This window comes from Ptychodera flava, chromosome 13, assembly GCF_041260155.1.
Source record: "Ptychodera flava strain L36383 chromosome 13, AS_Pfla_20210202, whole genome shotgun sequence".
NCBI classification, from domain to species: domain Eukaryota; kingdom Metazoa; phylum Hemichordata; class Enteropneusta; family Ptychoderidae; genus Ptychodera; species Ptychodera flava.
Window position 1 is genome coordinate 25,349,377 of NC_091940.1, and position 18,195 is coordinate 25,367,571.

Here is an 18,195-nt window from a genome sequence, read left to right on the forward strand (position 1 = left end):
AGCTTTTCAACAAGCATTTCTGTGAACTTTGAGCATCATCATTTGCCATGGATATTAGACACTATATGAACTATTACATTACAGCTTTGTCAATACCAGTGAATTTTGTGATGTCATCCACCCAGATTATTACTGATATTAATGTATCTGATTATCCAGTATTGTGGCCCTAGTTGTTTTCTACATCTACTAATTGCCCGGCATTGCCAAAACTATAAAGAACCGGTACTGACAATAATGTACCCCTGCCAGCCCATAATGGACTCGAGCAAACTTTGTACTCCATAATGTACTAGGCTTTGCCTTGTACATTATGTTGTGCAGTTTCCTTTCGTCCACTATGGGCTGCGAGATGGTATTATTGTGTAACTGAACTACAAGCTAACTTCACAATTTCACTTTTCCTAAGGTAACATATTTTCTTACATGTATCTACCTGCCTTTCTTTTCATTGCTCATTACTTGAATTTAATAAAGCAAATACATTATCATGGTTCCCTTAGGGTGGAAGTATAGCCATCTCAATAAAAAGATCTTCCACAAAAAAAGAAGCTGTTTTCTCAGAGGCTTTTGTACATGTAAAGCACCTTTCTGCACAACATTTCTGCATAGAAGTTATTCATCAACAGTAGGCAAGATGGGGCTGCAGTAATTCTCAAATTAGCACACGGACTGTTTGATTACTGATGTAAAAGGCTCTGTTAGGAATTGACCGAGATGACTTACTGGTCCTGTATGTCCTTTAAATGTCTGTATTGTACCCCTTGATAAACTGTCCATATCCCAAACTCTGATGTCCCCGCTAGAACTAGCACTGTACAGCCGGTTGTTCCTGGTGGCCGTGCACAACACGCAACCTTGGTGACCCCTGGAATGAAACAATCATTTTTTTGTCAACTTCACTGCAGTGAAACAGAATACAGAAGATAGAGTGAAAGCAAATGTGGAATTATGATGTGAGGCAACTTATGTTATGAACTAAATGTTACACAAGTAGTGTGTCTAGTTCATGTATGAAGTCCAAATGTGTAACTGGCTCTAGGCTGCCATGAAGAAAGATGCAGGATTCTTTTTGCATTTTTTTCATTAAGTGCTGCCATTTGTACCATCTGTAGTAGGTAGAAAAGCCGACAAAGCCCTGGGAACTACAACTATTCACAATATTTTTTCGAATTTTGATGATTTTTTTCCATTATTTTTGTGTATTTTTAACCAAAAAAATTGGAACACGAAATTCTCCATGGTGATTCTATAAATCTGTGATTTTAAGGTTTTGAATAATTTCATGAATAATTCATCAGCAAAACACAAAACCGATACCCTTTGTGCATGTAAATACAAACATATCTGAGGACAGTAGATACAGTACATTAGTTGGCAACCATAACACTAAGTTCCAAACCCTTGAAAAAAAACACAGCGATCATTTAATACTTGACTGTCCTACAAATTAGCTAGTTTGTAAATCATAACATCTCCGGTACTTGAGTATCACCATGGAGACTAGCTCAGAGTGCTTGCTGGCAGAATAGTTAGACTGATGACTTCTGATTTGTTTACAGAGTGGTGTCGTAGTTAGGCAGTTCTTTAAGTATATATGTTTATGGTCATTTATTGATTCTTATTAACTGTTCTGAGTCTAGCCAGATACCTTGTTTGCCAGTTTTGGGCCAGAGGAGTTTTCCTGGGTTATACGTTTTGCCAATAAGTTATCCATGAAATCATTAAATCTTTTAAAATCGCAGATTATAGAATCACACAGTGAATTAATGTTCCACTTTTTTGGTCAAAACCGAATGTTTCATATCATTAATACTTAAAATTAATTCTTTGCAAAAAAAATTTGGAACACTGAACACACACACACACAGACAACCACAATGCAAACATGATGTAAACAGTTCCACTGGTACATGTATAAAGCAAATTTTCCTCTGGCCCTTAAAATATTGAAAATCAGTCGTGTCTCTCATGCAAGTGGCTGCCATCAAATTGTGGTCAGGACCTCCAGATAGGTTCAGTAGTTATAATAATCAGTTTAACTGACACAGGATGAATGCCACCAACGGTTTACAGGTGCCTGAAGGAGGAGTCATAAAAATAAATATCTTTTCTTGGAACAAGATTCAAGTGGTTGCACTACTGACACGACTAAATTCAATTTTTTCGGTGCTAAGATACGGAACATGGAGAAGAATGACCAATTCAGACCACTCTTAAGACACGGTTAATCATCACACAGTGCTCTGGAAATGTACATAACAACCTTCTAGATTTGTTGATCAGTTTCTGTTGGTTACACTGTCAACATGTCAACGCTACCGCAGTCAACTACAAAAAACAGAGAAAGATCATGACTTTGTGCAAGGAAAAGACTGCCATACGTATGTCCACACTGTTCTCACAAAGGGGTAACTACTCCAGTACCTTAGCGTTCCGATGCATTTGAACTCAAACGGCATCATCCATTTCTCGGTCTTGCCGATTCCGTCCAAACTTGCACTTGCACTGAGAGATCTTGGTTTACCATTGAAACTCGCTGTATCAAAATACACAATAAATATTTTCACTTATTCATACAACATATTTCACATTTATTTTCACAACAATATAGATCACAATATAGAATGCTAGCAAGCGCATCTATACTTGCCATGGGTTATTGTTTCCAGACTTGCGATAACTTGCCATGTAGAACAGAGTCGTCATCAATTTCAAAGTTTCTAATATTATCAATCAATTACTAATTCAAAACTGAAGAAATAAATGTACATGTAGTTCCTAAACATGACAGTGAACATATACAACTTAAAGGGCCAGTAGCTGTAACCTTTAATGATTGTTTTATTAATTTTCTACTCCAAAAAAGCATGTTGAGATACACAGTATTCAGCTTGTCAACTCAGCCTGTACATGTGTGGACTGCATTGTTATTGTTGTTTAGTGAATTCTGGTCCGGACTGGAATTCAAATGTAAACAATAACAGTGCATTTTACACAGATAAATGCTGTTGGTGTTTCATCGTGTTTTTGGGAGTAAAACAAGAACTTGCAATTGAGAAATACATACAAAACTAAAATAGTAAAAAAAATCATCAAACGCTACAGCTACTGGCCGTTTAATAGATGAGCAAATGGCTACTCTACCAAACGGCTCCTTCTGTTCTGGCTCACAGAAGATTGTAAGAGTAATGCAAAACTGAAATTTGTGAACTGGTTTTGCATGTTCCTTCAAAGCCTACAGATTCAACTGATATAATACTGCCACGCCGAAACACAGATTTTTGCTTTTCCAGCCTTCTTGTCACAAATATGGCAGTGACTTTTGATAACAGAAGTGGAAGTGTTTGCAATAACTCTTCCATCACCAGACTTTTGGTACTTCCCCATTGTTTTAATTCTTTCATCACCACGGTTTGGCCCATACCTTACCAACTGTATTCATGAACCAGTATGAACCTGTTTACAGGTATTTGGGGTATGAACAGGTTGAAGGTTGGCAGGACCTTTGTACATACAGGTATATGGGGGCCAACGGCTTAGAGAAAGATCAGGAAAATAATTTCCAAACATGTACTTACTGTTGATAAGTTTGCGGCTTCCATTTGGTATGTAGGCAGTTATCATGTTCTGTTGTTGTTCAACGACTTGCTGTAGGTGTTCATGTTTCTGCTGTAGTTGACCCAAAGCACTGAAGAAAGAGAAAAAATAAATCAAATGCTGAGATTAGAATTCTGTTTTTCAATCATAAATCCAGAATTTCAGGAAAACAAATACATTGCTGATGCCTCTGAAAGAGAAGAGAAAGTTGTATGTTTTATTTAGTTACATAAACTTTCAGTACACACAACATTTCCACAGTATGTATCTGCATAACTGTTTTACACAGCATACCTCATCATTTAACCCTGTTAACCCTTTCACCACCATGGTTTGGCCCAAACCCACTGTTGGTATCAATGGTGAGTGTGGACCTGTTTACAGGGAATCAGTGTGCACAGTTCAATGAGAAAACAAATCAGGTCCAATAATCAGTATCATGCAAGGTAAATAAACAATTTACCAGTTTCAATTAACAAATACTAGAAAATGACAGTAACAATATTGTTATCTTGAATTTGAACAGCTGTAGGAGTGTTAGTGGTGGTGCCAGGTGTGCTTCACACAAAAATGTCCCTACACCCGTAAAGATTAACTCGAAGTGACAAATTTTGTGTAATCTGGTAAAAAGTTACGAAATTACTGTTGTGAGTCAATGACAAGAATACTGTCACTCATCATTTGAGAAACAGATGTGTCGTATGTACCATAGACCTTCTTTTAATAATGATCAAACTCCTTCTCTTGAAATCTGCTTTCCTTCACTTAAAGGGTCAGTAGTTGTCACTTATGATAATCTCTTCAATATTTTTGTTTTTACAAGTTCTTGTTCTACTTCCAAGAACATTTTGAAACACTTATTATGCAGCTTGTCAAAACAGCATGATCTATACATGCAGAATGCACTGTTATTGTTTACATTTGAATTCTAGTCCGGACGAGAATTCACTTGTCATCAATAACAATGCAGCCCACAAATGTACGTGCGGAGTTGACAAGCTATATACCGGTACACTGTGTATCTCCATATGCTTCAAGAAGTTCAAGAAACTGTAGATGCCATTCAAAACATAAACAGTGGACAAAATCATCAAAAGTTAAAGCTGCTGGCCCTTTTAATAAAGTACATGCAGCACAGCCTGTATACTGTGACACATATGTATTTTTTCTATAATCAACATTTCCATTCTGTCCATTCATCTATCAATGTAACAAAATTTATATGGCGCCTAATATCCAATGTTAGACAATGCTCAGTGGCAATTTGAGGCACAATTAAAAATTCACAATCATGTGAATGGTCCAAATGAAGAGCAAGGCCAGTTATATTAAGATAAATACATCATATACATATATAACACTATGAATATGGATTGTGTAAATGCCTGTATCTTTCTGTAAGTTGATGAATAACAGTGTGAGTAGGCTAACTATAGAATCCCCAAGGTGTTAAATTACGCAACGGGTGCATGTGCCTTTTGAAAAGCATCCTATTCTAACACGTCTTGAACACACTTCAGAACACAGCGTAGTGTTTTCAGCCTATACAGAAGATGGCGGTATATCAACTTCCTGATTCATTGAAAATGATAATTTACAATATATTTTTATTCATTGTCATATTTTTACTTGATCAGATCATTCATTATATCATGGGCCTGAAATATGATCATTTTTCAGAAACTGATATTTTTATTTGTATGCCAACGTCATGGAAAATTCAATTTTCTAAATAAATATATTAATCTCTGGAAGACCTACTAACAGATGAGTCATGAACAGAAAATAATCGGTGGCCCCAAGTCATGTACTACATCCGGATACACAAAAAAATCTATGTTGGTGATACTTTTATCAATTTTACAAGTGTTTGATCATGGTAACTTTCGTTATTTTAATATATTTAACCTCAATCATTAGTTTGTTATGGAGTTTCACTCAATGCATGAATCCATTTTATGAATGCATCGTGCAAGCAATTCAACTTTCAAATTCATGTATACGGATATTTCTATTTTTGCTGTTCAAGTTGACGCTTACTTCAAGCTGTTCCACCTAAAAATAGATGAAATATAAGGTATTCCTTTCAAAGTTTGGGCTTTGCTAATTCTACCTGTAAAAATTAAAGGTATGCTTTTAAGCAAACATAACCAAGGTATGAAACCTGATGCTTTAATAGGGGTAATAGGATAGGCTTAGGACATGATAGAATTACTTGTTCTATTACATATTTCATATTCTGACGTGAAACACTGACAAGATTAAATAACATCTGTATGAGTCATCTGCTTTCATAATTCTTCGACAATTTTTGTGAACATTAACCACTGAGACGTTCACTTGTGACAGTGAAAGTACATTGACATACATAGAGCCTGACCTTTGACCCTGCATCTAGGTTGACAAAAGTATTCATCGCCAAAGGTTTTAAGTAAAAACAAACATATTTACACTAAATGGACTTCCATTTCAGACTGGTAGCATTTTAAAATACATAGGTGGATCGACAACAAAACGTATATGATCATGAATTGAATTTACTGTAACAGTTGAATTGAACTGTTGGGAATACAATCTTGCAAACTGAAAGTACAGCAAATAATGGAGATATCATACAATATCTTAACATACACATATTCTGAAAGTAAATTCTTGCTTGATATAGGTAAAATTACATTGAAAAATTATGGCTTTGATCCAATATCTGCTTGTGAATGCTTTCGATAGAATTTTTTTTACTATACAACGGGGACTGGGAAAGTCGCTCACAGGAAACTGTTCCCTGCAAATGTGTTTCCGGAGTCCACAATAACGCAGGATTATTGCATGGACAAATAAACATGCAGTGAATCACATTTGACTATACCTTTCTTTTTGTGATAATTTACTGTTAAGGAAAACTTGGCTGAAATATCTGCATGTATTGAGTGTACAAGTGTTTATGAACTTTTCATCACTGGAAATCTGAGATATTTTGATATATTTGCACCACTTCAAACAGAATAATTGCATTTCACTGTACATTTTACGGCATAAGGCAGGTATTGAAAGCTATATACCGAAGGATATCTGAATTCCAAGTCTATGAAATTTTATATGTATTCAACGGCAACTTCTGGACATATACATGTACCTTCAGGTATTTTCTACAGTCTATTGTCAATCTTTATATATTTTATATATTTATACTTGATTAGTGAGGGCAAGGTGACAGGGTGCCATACGTTGTGAGTTCAAATCCGATCAAAATTTTACTGTATATTCTAACATTTTAAGTCCTTTTTATTTTATTCTTTAATCAGCTTACATATACCACGTTGAAAATTACAAGAATTTATAATGAAAAATGTTGTCTACATGGAAACTATGTTAGAGTATTATAAATTGTGATTCACTACAGCCCTGAATTTCCAAAACATTGACACAGCTGCAAATCAAACCAATCCAATGGATTTAGAGGGATAAAATATTGAAACAGGCGGGTCTCTTTGTTACTCGTTATACCATTTGTTTGTGTCTATGTTAATCTTTTAAATCCAAGTGTGTGTGTTTCCGTTGCTGTGAACAGCCATGCATCATGGCTCGTGACCAGTACATGTAGGTCACATATGTTAATCCTATGATGTTTAATTCCAATATATATCGTCAACAATCTTTGCAGCCATGCTCCCAACATCACACTGTATTCTTCAACTCAGCATTTATTTCAATGAATTTTCCTGATTGCAATGGTTGTTCCAGAACAAGATTAAGACTGTAATCACACTGGTTTTATATATTCACCACGATGTACATGTATCTGTCACGTATCTGTCCAGTGAAGAAATACTCAATTTCTGCACATCCTCCTATGCACAAAACCACAAATAAATAGTTCACAATGTGATTCCACTCATCAATTGCTCTTTTTTAAACGTTGCAATGTTGAGTTTTACAATGTTCTTGACACCATCACTTGCCCGTTGTTAATTATCATTGGTAGGATTTAAAACATCTGTCCCTTGTGATATCAAAAGAACTATGAAAATAATCTCATGAAAAATATTAATTACTGTTTGAACAGTCTAATGAAAGTACAGTGCACATCATGGCGTGACATTACCAAGCCAAATGGTGCGTCTTCAAATTTCTCAGTTTTTAGCAATTTGCAACCCTTTGGGGTGGTTGTTTTGAAAAATGTAGCACAGGAAAGAACATTCTATATCAGAAAATCATGAATGAATATTTTCCTATATCAGTTACTGAAGAAACTGTCCATCATTTTGAATTCAAAGATATTGTCACACTTTAGGGAACATGGTAAATCACTTATTTGAAAATTGTAAATGAAAAAAGAGAGTATCACTACGCAAAGTATAAAACTGAGCAAAATTTTAAAAATTTGATTTTTAATGGGCAACTATGTTAAAATCAATATCAATGTTCTTTTTATATTTGCTTCTCCACCTCCATCTTATATTGTCTGCATATTTACATCAGACAGACAGACAGACACCACATCAAAGAACACTAGATGCTATAGGGAGACAACCGATATATACTGAGAAAGCAAATTTCACCCATACCATTGAACTTTCATGAATAAACAGGTAGGATCAAAGTAGGCCATGGGGCACGATATGGGATCAGGCCAAACTATGGCGTGATAGCTGTGAGCTCAATCCTTGTATCAAGGAAGATCAGAATGAATGTCTACGATTTTTCCTTGACACTTACACAGCTGGCTGAGCTACTTCATGTAAACTGTACATGCACAATTACCCTGCGATGACTCATTCTTCAAAGCGTCAACATATCACCTATTTATAGTTGGATGTGTTTACAGAATATGATGGGCTTTCATGGACAAATCTGCAATGGCAGTAGTAATATTATGCTGGTTAATGCTCGGAGATATGGCACTGTACAAAGCAAATGATATTCTTGTTAATGTTATTATCAGTAGTAATATTATCATTTTTATATAAATATCAATATATAGGCATATTCTGCATGGCTATACACACACAAATATGTATTTGTTATTTTGCAGCAATCAACAAAAATAATATCATGCAATATTTTCATATGTACAGGTATATGTTGACATAAGGATAGATGGATGGACAGATAGATCTATATAAGGACCGATTGCGGTTTGTCTATGTGTTTTATTTCACAGTTTGTTTATTTTGCACATCTTCTAGGTGCAGTGCAAGTTTTGATTGTTGTTTACTTAACATGTACGTCAAGTACAAGTTGTGCTACTTTGTGCATAAACAGCTCACGTTGAATTGAAAATATCATATTGGCTGTTAAAACAGCAATATTTCAATATGTGATCAAAATCTGCATGAGGATACAGACTTGATGCACTAGCTTTGTTCATCTGAAACTCTACTGTCGATTCTGATATTTATGTCAGTAGCTGTAACTTTTGATTATTTTTTCACTGTTTTTGATTGTAGTGTCAACTACAATTTCTTGTTCTACTCCCCAAAGCGAGTTGAGATACACAGTATTGAGCGACTCAGCCTGTACATTTTGTAGACTGCATTGTTATTGTTGACAAGAGGATTCTGGTCCGGACCAGAATTCAATTATGAACAATAACAGAGCATTTTGAATGTACAGATGCTGTGTTAAAAAAGCTAAATAGTAGATGTTTCAACATGCGTGGGGAGTAGAACAAGAAATTGTAGTTCACATGCAAAACTCAAATTGCGAAAGCATTGATCATTACTGTGCAGTTACTGGCAATAATTTTCAGTACCAGCTTTTCCAATAAAATGACTAAGCAAATTGACAGGGTTAAATTATAATTGAAAGTGCATGTTGACTTTGATCCGTAAATTGGTTGATGGTATTTTAATAGTGGACAAATGTCACAAACTACGCAGGTGACAGCTATTTTTAGACAATTAACTGCCAGTGCAGGAACCAAGGTAGTGGCCATAATGTGATACTTACAGGTACGTGGCGGACAGAAGCAAAGTTCAAAAGTGTACGTGTGGGTTTTCAGCATTGAGTGAACTGACATGTACATCCACGGCTGTCCAATTGATTGTGAGCAATTACAGCTGTTCCAGAATTTCAACTACAAAGTACATGAAATTCTGTTTTCTCTCAATGGGGCAATAGAACCAGCGTACAGCAGAAGTACATGTACCGTACTCAACATGTGCAATGAAGACATTGTATGAAAACATTTTTAACAGTACAGGTCACACATTATACAGAATACGAATTCATAAATTGATTTGCTGATCTCAAAATCATCATGATAAATTATGACACAAAATGTACTGAAAATACATCTTATAAATGTGAAAATACATCTTATAAATGTGAAAATTCACAGAACAGCTACAATTGAGATTCCTACCAACGATTCCACAATGCATGATTTTCTGATCAAATTTTATTTGTACTCAAATTTTGTCCACTAGAATTAACAAACCGATCAAACCCCATGGACATTTGCTAATAGCAAAGTCCTTTACATGTAGCTGTTGGTTGATTAATTCACAGCAATCTTCAATGACTACCGAAATTTTTTTAGGATACAGTGATAATTATATCACCAAAATACCATGCCAGTACACCCCTAATTAGAAGTTCACGCACAATCACATCGACAGCGGTGCCTTTTATATACAACCATTCATTTATTACATATCTTTGACAAACAATTACCACTTTCCTTTATTATTCCTATGATCCAATTGACACTCTCACTAGCTGTACAACCTGCAATCATAAAAGTCACACAAAAAACGTGTAATTGAAAATAATTTCATTAAGTCAGCTCTTGGTCTCAACTTCAAGGAAATACAACACCAAAGTAGCCATATTACCTACATGTAGATCATTGGTTGTAGCAAAGTGAAACTTTACCAGTTTCATAAATGCACCATGTATCACAAGCTGTACATATATACACATACAACTGTTACCACAATCACACCACCTAGCTATGCCAAAATTCCAAAGCTTGATATCAGAGTGGGACCGATCAGCTTCTCTTGATTTTCAATAAAAAGTCAATAAAGATTCTGCACACACATTGGTTTTTCAAGTCTAAGATTTGAGATGGTTGATGACTAACCCAAGTCACTGAAAAGCTGTAAAATTTTACAATTATATCATTATGCACATCATATTATGTACATCAAATTTGGAATTATAATTATCTTTGCCATCAATACATTAGTCCAAGGAATTTTAATTTCAAGATCAATTTTAGTATTATCGGAGTGGATATGCATGTCACATCTGGTGATAAAGAATTTTCACAATATGTTTGGGCTTGTTCAGTGTATAAATGTTACTTTCCTGTACATGATGTTCTATATTATGAATTTTTTCCGAATTTAAATTTATCGTATCCTATAACCTTGACGATTGCAGTTCTTGGAAACGGTTGCATAACAGAATAACACCAGCTGGAGAATTTATAGTATGAATATGAGCAACAGCTTGGAACTGGCTTCATCTGTAAATCAATCAATTATTCAAAACATGACCAAACAGCCCGTACATGTAAATACCAATTATATCAAACGTACCAAAATAGTTGTGTGGGTCACTTTAATAACCAACTCAATAACACAAAGGGCTTGGAAACACTGAAGTACCTTTGCCATTTGGGGTTTAGTTTTATTTCTGGGGTATTCAGAATGCCTATTTCACCAGTCTAGGGCCCCTCCTTGGTTACAACGTACGTTACACTCTAACATTTGGTGGGTGTGTAGCGTACACAGTAACCAAGGACTGATCCTAGACTAGCAGTGTATACACCATTGCTCTGTACGCCAGGCAACTGTAGTATTCTTATCATAAATGTGTATACATTTTATATGAGCATTATATATTTTATGAGCATGTTCTCGAAATAAAGACTATTGTTATTATTATTATTATTATTCATTCTGAAGTCTTTAAAACTTTCTAAATTATTATTATTTGGATACTGCTTCCATGGCAACATGCGATGTCATTAATGATGAGCACTACAATTCACGCAGATCAGTTGGTGTTCTAGCAAACTAACGCTTATCTTTCACATCTTTGGTCAAGCTGTGAGGTGTCAAGTGGAAACACTCTTCAACACACAATAGAAGATGACAGTGTGCTCTCTAAGGTACTTCAGAACACCAGCGATAGCCGTACACCAGTTTGCAGTGCCACGAACTGTAACAGGGATTAAGTTTCCATGGCAACAGCCAATGAGCTAACATCATGCACTAAATCACAAGTCACCAGTCATGACCATGAATATGGTTGGTTACACCAATTTTGAACCCAAGTTGGTGAAAAAAAGTGACTTGAAATAAGAAAGTTGTTTCCGATATGGATATATAAGCAATACTATCTTTTAGACTTCACAACTGCTATAATAGAAAACTGACTTGTCAAGTGAAAAGCATTATTATATTAATGTGACCTGTGAGTAAAAAACACATAGTTCCCCGAATTAAAAAATAGCGCCATGGCACTTGATCACAACTGGCACATTGTGAAACTACTCTATCTCTGGGTACACCTGTACATGAAATACTGAATGGGTAGGTGCTGCGGGTTTGGAGTTTGTCAGTAAATCCCCACAGAAAACAAAGTCCCCAAGTAGCAAATTCCAGCCATTTTCAAACCACACTGTTTGTCAGTGGGGTAAGCAATATTCGCAAAAATCACATTTCCAGGCTAATAGACTATGTTTTACGAAATCACACGTCCTTATTACAAAATAAAACGATCTTTGTCTTTAAATCAATGCGCCAGTAAACAGGTCCAGCAGCTAGTTATGTCATCAAGTCTGTAATGTTAAGGGTCATAACAAATGTGAGAAATCTAAAACATTAAATATGTTGTTTTTTATCAATTTTATTACCAAAAGCGCATGAAAATCTCTGATACTTTGAATCAGCCATCCTGCATATTTGTAACATTCATCAAAACCTCATTTCTGTTCCACAACTCATTAAATAGTCACAATGCAGGATTGGTGTACATTCCAAAACTACATATATGAAAGACCCCTAAAATCAATTAGTTAAAGGGAGGTTAGAAATTTCCAAAAACTATCTAACCACTGCTCTGTTTGGCTCCATTTTTCGGAATCGGAACCTTGGAATTAGTCTGAATATCTCTACCAAATATCAATGCAGTCTGTTCAGCGGTTTTTGACTTTTTGTCGTTTACGGAAAATGGACACTGTCCCACACCGGTTGAAGCTAACCCTATATCACAACTTCCGGTTGTGATAATGACCTATGGTCATTATGTTAAAAAATACCGCCAACGGCACTTGGACATAATGACCGCCTAGTATTATCAGCATTTATCAACAACCCACTCACTGTGAATTAGACACACCACGAAGTCAATGAGCAACATATAGCTGAAAGACTATTTTTCACATTGCGAGTTTAAGCTCATTTTTATGAGAAAAGAGATATGTATATGTATATGGAGAAAAAGCAGAAGACATATTTGTAAATTGTTTGTTAAGTGACAATCATATATGCATCTCTTGAAATTTTGTGGTTATAAGGTATAACAGTAGTGTAAGAATAATGAGGTATGAATAAGTTCGTAAAGCTAAGTTGACAGTAATTAAGATTACAAAATTATACACTAAACTGAGGAAATCTGAATGAAATAAATGTTGAAAAGTTGCAAAGTCACGGTCATCTTTTGTCTAATACCTTGTGTAAGTTCATGAACTTTACATAAATCTTGCTACAGATTTGTTGCTAATGGGCAATAACTGTGTTTCAGATCATTTGAGAGCAATCTATCCATGACAGGTTTAAATTGTAATATACTTCTATTTAAAGGAGAGAAACTTCTCAAATAATTTTTTTCCCTGTAATTTGCTGTGAGAACACATGGACAGATGCTCAGACTCTATGCTGGTGCTACCTTGATAACTAACCTACAACTTGTAACGTCATTGTCTAACCTGTTCACCCCAATTTCCTGTAGACAGGTCCACACTCTCCATTGATAACAATGGGTTTGGGCCATACCATTGTAGTGAAAGACTGTAACATGTGAGGTTGTGGATACTTAATCTCTGGAATGTCAAAGTCTGTATATTGACTCAAGGATGTTTACTTAACAAATGCCTAGGGTCATCTCAAAAGTTAGAATCTAAACTATGAAATATGTTTTTTTTAATGCTTTTGATGCCCAAAAGACCATAGAAATCTCTTATACTTCGAATCAGCCATCCTGCATATTTCTAACATTCATCAAACCTCATTTCTGTTCAACAACTCATAAAACAGTCCACAATGCAGGATTGGTGTACATTCCAAAACTACATGTATGAAAGACCCCTAAAATCAATTAGATAAAAAGGGGGGTTAGAAATTTCCCAAAACTATCTAACCGGCGCTCCGTTTGGTTCCATTTTTCCGAATTGGAACCTTGGAACCAGTCTATGTATCAGTATCAAATATCAACGCACTCTGTTCAGCAGTTTTTGACTTTTTGTCGTTTACGGAATGGACGACATCAAACACCGGTTGAAACCACCTCTATATCACAACTTCCAGTTGTGATAAAAAATCTTATTGCTAAGATTTTCTTGGTGAGATGATAGATACTGATTGTGAAGTATGATTTGATGTAACTTGTCGCAGGCATGTCAGTTAATCCAATTGCACACCTAGTGGTCACTGAAAGTGTTGATTGTGGGACTCACATGCCCTCGGGGAAGTAAATGTGTGCTGTTACTCAAATATGTGTTTTGCGACAAATATCATCCATTTCCCTCACTGAAAATTGTGAGAAATTTCTCATCTCAGTTGCAGAAAACACCATCACGGATTTACATTAATGTTCTCTTGTATGTGCCTATGCATAGATGGCCCCATTTGAACTTGTAAACATTTAGAGGTAACAGTTGCTTGAACTACTACCCAGTCAGGTAACAGTTCAAAAGCTGTTGACCAGAAATTAACATATCACAAAAGACATTCTGGGTGAAGTACGTGACAAAAACAACCACTGCATATTGTTTTCAGTGAGGTAGTTCACGATACATTGTAAACTGAAAAGAAAATGGTTACAAAGATTGTAGAAATGTTTTTCACCAATTTGTTACCAATTTTGCAGTTTTCAGAACAAAATTGGCAAAATTTATGAGGAAATTCCATGGAACAATCCTACAAATTTTTCCTGGTTATAAACAAACAGAAATAACTGTCTCCATATTGCATAACTCTGGTTTGTGGTTGCATGACAGGGCTTATAAACACCTGGGTCCATGCTGCAATATGTATGTGCATGTCTGTGTTACCTTGGTGCAGGTAAATTGCCGAACCAATATCCACGCAGAGTGTGTGGAAAATAATACAACATAATAAGTAATAATAATAATAATAAGTATGATTTGTATAGCGCTGGTATCCACTATAATAAAGTGCTCACTGGCGCTGAACAATGAGCATATCTTCTGATCTTTCCCGATCATGCTAAATTATCCTCCTTTTGTTTGCTTTTGACTAGGAAAATTTTCACACTATTAAATATTTTGTTGAAAATCAAATTTGTTGACACAGATTTAGTCTTTAGGCCATATACAGAAGTTGGATATTTCTGCAGCTACCTTTGGCCCTCTGATCAAACTGAAATGCAAAGGTGCTAAAATGTAAAGAGACCTAGCTATCAAATCCACATAGTCCAAGTTCACCTCAAGCAGGGTTCTCCACAAGGGAATTTTGAGGGTTGGCCCAACCACCCCACTGTGTTTCCAACAACCCATTCATGTGCTTTTAACCATACATAAGAATACATTTTCAAAAACAGGGTTGGGCCACTCCTCTGTTTCTTTATGAACATTACTTTTCGAACAATCTATTCATATGTGAGTAACCACAGAAAGAATATTTTTCAAAACAAAAGAATACCGGTATGCAAATTATACATTGTTCCGTAAATTAGCCACTCTGTTTTTCCACGCTATGGAGCACACTGCTTGAGAGCTGCACAATATTAACCACATTGAACAGAAAACATTGCTTTCTGCAGGAACTTATAAATAATGTCAGCAAAAGCCTGCGTAACAGACACCAGTTTCCAATTATGTGATGACATCATACCATAATAATTATAAATTAAGTACATCTTTAACTTCAGTATCTCTCACAATGTGCAATTCATATCTGTTATCACATTAAGTATTTTTGATGAAAAGTTATTATATCATTGCCTTGAAAGTAAATAATTGGACATATGATAAATTATAGAGTTGGAAAATGACTCATGAGTCAGAAACGTGACATATCTTGAGAACAAAGTGAAACCTACCTGGAATACTTATCTAGTCTGGCCGAGAGACTATCCTTGTACTTTTCCAACCATGAAATTCTGTCAGTTAAAAGTCTCACGATGTTTTTAATTCTTCGTTCTCATCTTGTAAAGCTGCAATCTAATTATAAGGAAGAAAGCAACATCTTTCAAAGCTGTGGAGTTTGATAAAGTATGTTTGCAGATAGTATCATCTCTGAAACACTGATAAAAGACAGCTTCAAAATTGGCAAGCTTTATCAAGATTTGGTTAAAACATACTTGATGGCCTGATAAGAGTAAAGCATTGCTTTCTTAATTTTCGGTGTTAAGGTACACGTACATGTTGTATGGTCTCGAAAGGGAAAGACTTAAACTTTTGCTCAGACTTTACTTAAGGAATCTTTCAACCATTCTCTTTCAATATCAAGAATAAAAATCGGGGGTCACCATGCAAATTTTCATACTAAAGCAACAAAATTTGCCGACATTTGAAATTCAAAATGGCTGCCAAACATGTGTTAACTCTGAAGAGAAGAATAAATTTTTGATTTTCGAAAAACTATGACGATGAAAATTTTTCTTACACCAGGAGCTTCAAAATAAACCCCCACAAGTGGTAAATTGGATAAGAATTGTAAAAATTTGAGAGTCTGAAAATCTGTCCTCGAGGTAAGCAAAGGTACATGTAACTAAATTGTGAAAAGTCGGGATAAAAATCTATAAGTGACCTTTGCCTGAAGAATATGAGGAAAGTATGACAATACCTCTTCAGTGTGGTCAACTGGTGGTCTGTGATAACATGAGGTAGAATGCTGCTCAACAGCCTCCAAATTACCAACAAACTCACACCCTGTGAATAAATGAATACAGAAACATATCAATATTGTTGTTGTTTTGTTTTTGTTTGTTTGTTTTTTTCAATGAAATGTAGTCACTACTAGCATGAAACATTTAATCTTTAATGATAAAGAAGGTGTTGTTGTAATCACATGACTGGGACACAGCTTGTCTATACCCAATGGAAACACAAAACTGACAGGGTATATAAAAATTCATAATACAAAACCATCGAAAATGGATGGTATATTACTGTTACACATTTTTTTATGTCAACAATCAATTCTGTGCCACTAAAAATATTCCCATTGGGAACACATGAAACATCAATAATCTCTCTTAATTACATCATGTACCTGATCCATTATTTGACATTCTATAAAATACAAGTATCAGGTTTTTTTCATTTTCAAAGGTCAATTCATGGAATTAAGTATTTATCTGCACATGTTCAGGCGTGCTTGTTCATACAAATGTCTTTGTTGTTTGGGGGGGGGGGGCAATTTGTGTCACTGCCAAGGTCTCTTGTGTGACAATCATTGCTGAGGTTAGGTCAGAATATGGAGAGATGCCTTTGACACATCTGATATGCCAGGACATGTGCGGTGTACTTGACCTTCAAAGCCTTGTGAGGAATCATAATATTTAGTGGTAACCCTTAGTTACAGTTCCACATTGCAGCCAAGCTCATTATTAACTGATAATAGCAATTAACCTGGCAGACTTCTGTGTGTCAAAGTGTGTTGAACCGGAAGGCAAATCCCACAAACATGTACAGAACCCACTGAAAAATCAATTGTATTTAATGTCTGGCCCTGTTGGGTGTCCAAGTACAAGCGCCCCTCAGGCACCAAGTCAATCATCGGTAAAATGGCAACTTAATGGCCATCCCTTCAAGAAAAATGATCTTCAGAAACAATGCCGGAACAAGATTTAATTGGTAGTCATCACCTTCCATTGAAATTATACCTGCATGATGTTTGGCAGTTTAATATACACAGCGTGTACCACGGAAAGTACAGTAGCCCTGATTTTACAGAAGGATGGATCCTTTGAACCGGAAATAACCTGATGTGCAGAAATGGACTTTCAAACTGTGTAGATCTGTACACATTCAATTCACGTAACCTTGAACCTTCAAAGCACTGCTGTGCACTGTATCAAAATTGACAGAGATTAAAAAGCCAGATGTTCATGTGGACTCTTAGACTAATCAGTTTGTGTTAACCAAACTACTAGTGAAATTTAAATGGTAAATGGACAAATGGGGTGGCAGCCATATCTCTTACATCTTCTTGATCTCTGAAATTCTACAGTTATCAAAAAGGATAACAAATACACTCCTAGTATTAACAGGCAAGAGCATATACAAAGACCACTATGTGATCAGAATATAAAAGAATGATTTTTTTTTTTTCAACTATATATTCAAATGGTAAAAAAAGACATTTAAATTTTGATTTTGAGAGATACGTAACA

At 35.5% G+C, this 18,195-nt stretch overlaps 1 protein-coding gene across 1 annotated transcript in view; it reads right to left on the reverse strand.

The window, feature by feature from the left end:
* Positions 1–18,195, reverse strand: part of LOC139147948 (E3 ubiquitin-protein ligase TRAF7-like) — a 54,098-nt gene that overhangs the window by 13,545 nt on the left and 22,358 nt on the right. Inside the window, exons 3-7 of the mRNA XM_070719194.1 lie at positions 16,644–16,729; positions 15,898–16,018; positions 3,582–3,691; positions 2,428–2,539; positions 727–868 (exon numbers count right to left, since the gene is read on the reverse strand). Of these exons, the coding sequence (XP_070575295.1) occupies positions 727–868; positions 2,428–2,539; positions 3,582–3,627 (300 nt within the window). The 5' untranslated portion in view covers positions 3,628–3,691; positions 15,898–16,018; positions 16,644–16,729. The remainder of the gene's footprint in view (positions 1–726; positions 869–2,427; positions 2,540–3,581; positions 3,692–15,897; positions 16,019–16,643; positions 16,730–18,195) is intronic.